At 48.8% G+C, this 8,967-nt stretch overlaps 2 protein-coding genes across 21 annotated transcripts in view; both read right to left on the reverse strand.

Moving 5' to 3' along the window:
* The window catches only part of LOC119450564 (NPC intracellular cholesterol transporter 1-like), a 168,376-nt gene extending 163,065 nt beyond the window's left edge, over window positions 1–5,311 (reverse strand). For 17 of the 20 annotated variants that reach the window (XM_049665981.1, XM_049665979.1, XM_049665967.1 and 14 more), the window contains exon 1: window positions 4,870–5,311. Coding sequence is in view for 19 of the 20 variants with exons in the window: in XM_049665979.1 (XP_049521936.1) it covers window positions 4,870–5,028 (159 nt within the window). In the remaining variant the exon portion in view is untranslated. The remainder of the gene's footprint in view (window positions 1–4,869) is intronic. The other 3 variants (XM_037714062.2, XM_049665966.1, XM_037714061.2) reach the window with 1 other exon arrangement.
* Window positions 5,312–6,300: 989 nt separating this feature from the next.
* Window positions 6,301–7,286, reverse strand: LOC119450566 (SRR1-like protein). The gene has a single exon (XM_037714066.2). The coding sequence runs from the start codon at window positions 7,211–7,213 to the stop codon at window positions 6,392–6,394; it is 822 nt and encodes a 273-aa protein (XP_037569994.1). The 5' UTR covers window positions 7,214–7,286; the 3' UTR covers window positions 6,301–6,391.
* Between the last annotated feature and the right edge of the window lie 1,681 nt (window positions 7,287–8,967).

Here is an 8,967-nt window from a genome sequence, read left to right on the forward strand (position 1 = left end):
AACACTAGGTGACAAGGGGTTTACGACAACGGGGTGAGCGGTTGCATGCATAGCCGAGTGTGGCCCTTAACATTTGGACGATGCAAATTGCGCGCTCGGTTTCGCAAGTTTCTAAATCAGCTCTAAGTTATCAAGCTATCAGCTCTCATTAAAATCCCGAATCACATGAAGTAAGTTATCGCAGAGTGCTACAGTTTTTCTATCAGCAAATCACGCAAGGCTGCAATTCCCGCTGCCTCCGATTGCGTAAAGAACTGCTCCAGTCCAACAGAACAATGGCCAGATCAAAAAAAGTACATCGATAATGAACTTCGTCGCATAATGACACGGCCGTGGGAAGGCGGGACCTGCGCGATATTTCAAACGCCCGATAAGTGAGCCGGCAAGCATATCGGCAATCTCGCCGATATGCCCGTAACGTCGCCTTTGTGAAACTGGCGTGATGGGCAAGTTAATTACGAGAACACCTTATAGCTTTTGATACAGTAAGGGGTTCATTATCTCTTAAATCATAGTAGGGACCCGAACGAGTGAAGAAATGGATGTAGGCATGCACGCCCAGCAAACTGAAAGAAGTACACATTGCATACACGACTGGCTGGTTCGAAATTTTAAAGTGGCGGTCTTATACTCCGTTTCATACATACAGGAGCCAACCCTACGAAGGTTAGAGCATAGGCTATGGTTAGAGATACTCCTCTCGCTGTGCACATCCGCGACCAAAAAATAGTGCGCGGCCCATTATAATAAAGGAATATACACGTCGTGTACGTAATTCGACGTAAAATTAAAGGGGGCCCTGAACCACCCCTCGGGCTTGGTGAAAAAACACAGTCCGCAGATAGCATACGCTGCATTGAACATCTCAGCCAAGTTTGGCACTCGTGCACGCGTCGCGTGGAGCTCGCAAGCGGAGCGCGAAGTTACCCTCTCTCTCTCTCAAACGCTCTCTTTTCAACAGAAGCCTGCTCCTTACTCTTTTCGGGACGCTTATTTCGTAATATAGCAGATTCCCATACGCGGCTACTATTGGTCAATAGTTAACATCAAGAAGAGTGTTTGGATCGGTGCGCTTCTTCCTATTACTGTGCATATTTATGGACGCAGCTTAATAAACAGGCTGAAGTATATGGGGAAATCTGCTTTCGAATTTCGATAATAACTATACGCACTCCCGGAAGAAGCCGACTATCGTCTGCTCACGCTGGGCCGCGGTCGCCCACGTAGGAATTGAACTTTGGCCACCTTTCTTATCGGTGTCGTAGCCGTCGGGTCTCGCTAATTTCGACTATAGTTTTGAAGACTCAACTAGCCTATAACCAAGTGAAACTTAAGGTACGACAACATGCACGCTTGCCAGCACGCGCTCACTTCTGGTCGCTCCTGCAGCTTATCAGCCTTGGCAGACTTCGCTTCGTATTGAGCTATTGATAGGGCTTGGAAATTTGCAAGTTTGATGTGGCAACTATCCGCCGGCCGGTGCAGGACAAAACCAGTTAACACTTTGCAGTTTTGTGTTTATAACTTCTTTTAAACCGGATTCTTCTCATGAGTGCCAGATCCTAAATCTCGTTGATCACCCGATACAAAGGAGAAGGCCGCATAGATCATCATCATCATCAGTAGCAGCTGACCTCCGTTGGGCGCACGTTAAAGAGCGCCCTGGTGGTCAAAATTAATCCGGAGTCCCCCACTACGGCGTGTCTCACAATCAGGACCGTGGTTTTGGAAAGTAAAGCCACAGAGGCAGAATTCCCGAAGCTTTTCATTTGCATAGCTGATCTTCGCCAATGGCTGGTCGGCCTTCGCTAGTAATACGTCCAGCTGGAATTTTGTCTTACGAACAGTTTTAGCGCAAGAGCTTTTGGGATACTCGGGCTCAGAATTTTTTAGGCGATTTACATGACGACTCTGCCTTATGCGGAGCTGGGGGTCTGCGCGATTGCGCTAGCGTAACATTATCACGCACGATAACGTTACGACAACCCTTAACCAGCCGCTGGCGCCTTCGCAAAAAACACACTATTTTCCTGCCCGGCTGGCTCGATCACCACTTGGAAGAATCCTCACTTCCACTCGCACGCACAGTTGCTGCAAGGCTTGGGTACACTTTACGCTAAACTGGCTCCGCTTATGAGAGTTTTAGAAGCCGTAACAACGACCACTAACACTTCACTACTTTTACGACCAAAATAACCAATTTTGTCATGCATGTCGGGATTTCTCAATATACAGCAACAAATTAGCTAACACTGCGTACACTGCGTGAACGCTGATGTATTGAGCTACAAAATTGAAGGTGAAAAACAAGCGAGCAACGAAACGTACTACACACGCAAGAAGACGATGGGACTCGTCGTTGAGTAGGGGTTTGTTCACACCGCGAACCACCCTGTAGGCGGCTAGCACACGAGATTGCTCGCGATTTGCTATAACTGCATTTTAGAGCGTGCGGAGAGTGATTTTTTGTTTTGTTTTTTCCGGGGAGAGGGCGACGAAGCTGCGTGCGGATCAATAGCCGGCCTTGACTTACAAGCTAAACCGGCCTGTTGTGCTGCAAAACCGCCACCCCCGGGCGGCCCGGGTTCCCTTCTCTTGCGTAAGCAGTGCGGCTCGTGATTCGCCAACGCACCTGGTGCGTCGTCCCGTTATCGAATCGCGCGATAATGACATCGCCAGGCGTGCGTCAGCCAATCGCGGATCCCTTTTACGTAAGCAGAACGTTTTTGTGAACTCGGACCCCCGTGCTGAAACCCCTGGTGTTATCTTACTACTACAGTTATCACCAGCTCCGCCTTCTAGTCCATCCGTTCAGAGGAGAGGCTAGGTCCCTAATCAGGCACGTATCTCACCGCAGTCGCAAGTGTTCTACCTTCCGCACCCTCGTTCCTTCATCTTAGCATTCCAGACAAGCATTTCTTTAATTCAGCAGGAACATTACGATGACAATACGTGGACGTATCCGTTGAAACAGTTATACAGCGCTCTAGCATTGACAATATGCACACAGAATAGCATATAAAACGAAGCATTTTACGAGAACACTGCCCTTATGCTTTACACATAGAAATAAAAGCCGCCTACCTTAGCTATTTTATTACCTTCTGGCACTGCTAAACTAGGGTCCGGCAATCTGCGCCTTGCAAGTTCCGTTGTACAATATATATTTGTATCCCCTACTGAAGTCTTCTGGCCTGCTACATTTTTCAAATGTACAAATGCACTAGTGATGAGTGAGAAGGGCACCAACTTAATTACTTGTCACTTTCCCGTCATTGACTCGGCAGATCATTCCGAGCGCACTGCGCACTATAACCATACAAAGTATTGAAGGACCGTGGTATAACTCACAAAATTGCGCATACAAACAGACGCCGATTAAGTACAACGTGAAATGTTTCTGCGAGCTATCTCTACGGGTTCAGTCGTAAGGAAAGCAGCGGATCGTGATACGCGACCCACATTGAATGAATGCAGTAACGCCAGCGATGCCTCCGCGAGGCCAACGCTCTAAATAAGGAAAATTAGGGGCGCAGTACGCGTGCCTTTCGGCGAGAAACTTCAAATTGTATAACATGGCGCAGCGTCTGTCCTGGAAAGCGTACCAGAGAAACCAGACGGTCGAACAGAATCGACGACGGAAAATGCCAAATGTGAATCCGCGAACATGAAGCAAAAGCGAAGATAATTAGCGTGAAGGAGTGCGTGATGTTGGAGCTGTCCCAGACGTTGGTCCGAAACGAGTTCATCCAGCATTGGCCAGTTCATGAACGACCCGCTTGCTCAACTAAAACGAAATAAATGTGCCAGGACTATATATGAGGCAATTCCCATCCAAGCGCAGTGGACACCACTTTCCTGGTACCCCAAAGTTTTTCTCCTGAATTATTTATTAAAGAATTCCTCGTAGGCTCTTATTCGCTGCACGTCCCCCCCCCCCCCCCTACCTTCGAAATCACCGTGACATCAACGCAACTGACACTTCATCAAACAGCCCGTCCAGCCATGCGCTAAAGAGAACATTGTGTTCGCTTCCCGCCGCCTGGCACATTGTCAAAGCAACAGGAACGCTCGCAAAAAAGAAAAATGGAAAAAAAAGAAACAAAAATCCGGGGGCAGGGCCGCCTTTCGTAAAGCTAGCCAACGGTAAATACGTCGTGCCTACTTGTAAATAGAACTGGTAACGCGTTTCGGTTGACGACCCGGCCACGTTGACTACAAAAAGAAAAGTTAGGTCAAGAAGCGTCAAGCAAACTAGCCCCATCGATCGCCACTGGATCATTGCTACAGCGGCAAACCAGACAGCTGTCCCACCATCAAGCAGCCCCTGGGACTGAGTCACAGGCTAGTTTACGGCTCGTGATACGTAGTACGTAATGCTTGTTTCTTACACGGCAAAATACATCCCCCACAAATGGCCTACACGCCACAAGAGGAAACACCGGTTCAAAACGATACGGTATTATATGATACGGTCAGCGACGCCGGCACAGTTCGCAATATCAATTACCGACATGAACGCTCCCAAATCAGTACTGAGAAACCACTACTGAATAGCCGTGTTAACTACGAGAAGCTTGTCAGGCAAACACTGTCAACCGCGCAACAACTGTCACAAAGTAAAGAAAGCCGGACGCGAAGCTGCGCCTGACTCGGCTATGTCGCTTATCATCACAGGTCGTGCGGTTTGCTGCGGAAGCACCGAGCGAGTCGTGTACGCTCATGTGACAAGTCCACTCTGAAAGCTCATGCACATCGAAATTGTGCCGCTACTAAGCCGAAACGGAGCCGTCAAAACTCCGTCGTAACACCGTAAATTAGGCCTAGAGGCCAAATAGGGGACGGCGATGCGAAATTTGCACCACTTACCAGTAGCAAAAGGACGCAGGCGAAAATCCTTAGGAGGCTGGTGGCTCGTAAGCTGCTGTTATCCATTCTGTACACAGGAGCGTCACTGCACGACGAGGAGATCTTGCGACTCACAAACGAAACACCGAATAATTTAGACGCCGTCCGTGAAGGCACCATCCTGCGAAGCGGGGAGTCGGCCGCGCTAGGCTTGGGTTGGTTTACGGGGCTTGGAACACTTCCACCAAAACGGCTACGGGGCGCACGGGGGAGCGGGGCTAAAGCTAAATTTTGAATTAAAAAATAACAAAAGGTTTGCCGATCTACCGTAGGCCCGCTAGTGCATGGCTGAAGCGGTTGCACCCCGAAGCTCGCAGCGTTCGTCACTGACCACGGCAGCGGAGACTCATCGCTTCCCGCAAGCGACGAGACGGTGGCACGGCGGCGCTCTGATGATCGCGGCAGCCACCTAGCGGCCTTCGCCCGAGATGACGCATGACGCACGCCGGCTGAGAGGAGGAGGTACTGCGGGCAAGGGGCAGGCCGCATGACACAACTGCGCGTCGCGCGTGGAGACGGGCACTGCAGGCTGGCAATCTAGGTAGGCTGGCGCATAGTACTTGCCCCGTGGATGCAGTGGAAGCAGCGCGAAGGCCTTGAGCAGGCGGGGCTAAAAAGCGGGCGTTCGCTTGGGGGGCCATTGATACCGTAATTAAGGAAGAAAGAAATAATAAAATGCCATCTCGAACCATTGCTCGAATCGAGCATCGTCGTGAGCTTGAGTCGCGTCCGTCGTTGGGCGTCAGATGCTGTCGGCGCGGATGACAGCGTGTGGTTCTAGTGTGGTGCAGTGACCTTTCAACACCACCGTAGTAGGCGTGCTACGGTACTACCGGCGTGAATTGTAACGGAAGCGGGGAAAAACAGACGTAGTTGCTGTGCTCCCTCAAGGGCTGTAGAAGATAGCGGCAACCTTTCCTTTTCTCATAACGAACCGCTTAGTATGGTGCGACGTAACATCATGCCATAGTATGTTGCCAAGCGTGCTGTCGTCTCTGAAACTCCGCTCCCAAACCCGCGTAATAAACGTTTAATCTCGCTCTCATAACCCTAAATCCTACTCTCCAACGGGGAATGTTTTTTTTTTTTTTTCGTGTTGTCTTCGCGTGTCAGATTATGCCGGCGTTATTACCGATCTCGACAACTTTCGGGGCAAGGGGACCGTGGAATAATTGCGCTCTGCATTTACGGAGTGCAGTAGTTTACTCCGAATTTGTTTCTTTTTCGTCTGTTTTTTTTTTATTTTTTTTATTTATTTTTTTATGAGCATCTTCGTGGTCAGAGACGGGTACCGCACACATGCGATTGTAAAAGCAACTGCCGCTGTCACTGAGTTTGCGTGGTGTCGTAGCTGTTTTGTGTAGCTCGTCAAATGAATGAACAACCACTAAGTCCAGTGCAACCATTTTACTGCGCAAAAATGACCATTATTTACACCGATGGCGGTTTGGTGAAGCTCACAAACGCAACACGACAAGAACACTCAAATTTTACACTTGTTCTCGAGAGCCAAGATGATCTCGTCTTCGCCATCGTACACCGGCTCGTCCCTCGAACTCCACGCATCCGCATGCAGCAGACTCACGTCGAAAGTGTGCAGCGCGAGGTCGTTGAACACGTCCGAGTACTTGAAGTCGTTCGCGATCGCAAACTCGCGCACGGCGGGTCGCACGTTTACCAAGAAACCGCACTTTCTGCGAAGGGTAGCGTCCAGCTTGTTCGTCCACATGGTGTCGAAGCTGTTGCCGAAGATGACAACCTTACCGAGCGAATCCGCGTCCCAGTTAGCCCACAACACGCTGTTGTACAGTGGCGTTCCGCAATGCGGCATGTAGAAAAGAGTCCGGTCTTGTACGCTGCGTTTTCCTTCGTCGTTGCGAACCGGCACGGTGAATCCAATCGACTCGAGTACTTTCCGCTCCTTCTCCGTGAAAACAGGATCGTAGATTTCCACCGGAACGGGGGACAACTGTCGGCGAATACAGATGAGCAGCGCAAGCTGGAATCTCGCACTGACGCACGCGGAGAAGTTTCCAAGGCCGTAACAAACAATACTGCGCACTTTAGTATCCCCAGGTAACACGCACAGGCGCTTCGTAAGTACGTTGAGAAAGTTTTCAAAGTACGCCGACGATTGAAGGTCAGCTTCCGCCTCCGAGATGCGCCGTAGCAAAGCGACTTCATCTGGACCTTCGTCGTCTTCGTTTGTATGAACGGCGGGCAACTGCTTAGCGTGCTTTCTGCTTGATTTCCCTCGTCTTTTTACTACAGTAAACCCATCTTGGCCCATCACGTCAGCGTTCATTTCGCGAACCAGCAGAACGGGATTGTAGCACGCAAACGCCGCAACGCGCAAGCACTGGGCAGCGCCATTTCGCCTTGTCGATGCTATTGCGCTTTCCGAAGTAGCGCGAGGCATTTGTTTCGGTTTTAACTCGGCCTCGAAATCGGATAAGTGGAATAGGGTTTATCATTCAGACGCTGCTGTTTACTTGCGTCTATTATTGTTAAGAAAATATGTACAAATGAATGCTTTAAACGTGAAAAACTAGAGGCGTAAATTGTGTTGGCAGCGCATAAGTTTTACTTTCGACGTGGAACTATCGATTTCCTCAAGTAGTACAACGATCCGAGCTTGTGTCAGAATTTTGTTTTCTTTGTTTTTTCATAGCGGTGTTGACTGTTCAATTATGTTTTTTACAACTCATTTGCATACAAAATATGCTATAATGGCTGACTGGCAAACGCCCGACAAACTGGTAATATTTTTGCTTTCACCCACTACACCTTGTATCAGGATTTCGGTGTCACGTTCATTTAATATGTATTAAGATTCTTTGATTTACAATGAAAGTACGATAATGCAGACGCTAAGCTATCGATGAGCACATTCAAGATATCTGGAGGCAATTCCAGTTTGGCGTGCTGAAATAAAAAGACCTGCATTTTTTTTCAACTAAAACAATTAAAAAAGAAAGATTTCTAAATTTCTGCAGAAATATCGTATTTATGATTCGAATCCTTTCCCTTTTCTTCATTATTTTCTACATTCCAATTTCAACTACACTTAATTTCCCCCGATGCTTTCCTTGGCTTCGTTGTCTGTTGGCTTAATGTGGAATGTCAGTCACTTAACTGCGGTTGCAAAAGTGCTGTATTTGATGTATGCCACCGTTCAGGCTTCATCAAGGTGATTTTGTAAACGAATTTTTTAAAGACATTTCTTTTTTTTATGTGTGTGTGCATGTCGATTTGTGCGCGCAACACTTCTTTCCATATCACCGATGCTTCTGTCGAAACACTATCCATTTTTTGGGACATGTGTGCGTATTTTTGATTCTTTTAGAAGTCGAAGAGAATGGCGCTGCAGCGCCGAAGATAACGCAGTCCACCACGACGATCGCTACCTGCACCCCAAGTAACGCGCGTTTACTGGACCGTTTCCAACCCCCGGCGCCTATGAATAGCTCGCCCGCGTCCGTTGACATTACAGTTATAAACACTGGGCGCATGGAGCAAATTGGCGCCAGTGGGCCTTCTAACGTGCTTCGGGCTTCCGTAAAAAGGACGCCCAGACCGCGGCCGTGACCCACGATTGTCACTTCAAACTACGACGCTGTCTTCACGTGGTGGGGGGGTGACTAATACGCGCGCTTTGCTTTTGCGAAAACACGTGCTCGTGAGCCAAGGTATAGCGAGGTGAATAGCTTATAGTGGATACCTAGGAAATGCGTCGAGCGGGGACGTTGGAAGTGGGAAATGTGATAACGTGGTTACGAGAGCTATAGGGTTCACTGCTGTATGTGGAGTAGGTACTTTGCCGGGCAGATATATGGGAGCGATGAGAGCTCGTGATGCGCAAGTAGCCACTCTCGCACGACGGGCGAGCACGTAAGCCTGCCTGTCATTCGTAAATTCGACTGCGAACGATTCAAAAACTACTTTAATGCATTGTCGCCTTGTTGCGGTTCACGTGGCTGGAAGTTGGCGATTTATAAAGAAAAGGAGAGGAAGAGAAGAAGCTAAGCACGGGCGAAACGAGTGATGAAAAAAGAAAAT

This window comes from Dermacentor silvarum, chromosome 4, assembly GCF_013339745.2.
Source record: "Dermacentor silvarum isolate Dsil-2018 chromosome 4, BIME_Dsil_1.4, whole genome shotgun sequence".
Taxonomy (NCBI): domain Eukaryota; kingdom Metazoa; phylum Arthropoda; class Arachnida; order Ixodida; family Ixodidae; genus Dermacentor; species Dermacentor silvarum.

Bases quoted from the DNA above. Each gene is read 5' to 3' on its own strand.
- LOC119450566 (XM_037714066.2), bottom strand. From the start codon at position 7,213: ATGAACGCTGACGTGATGGGCCAAGATGGGTTTACTGTAGTAAAAAGA.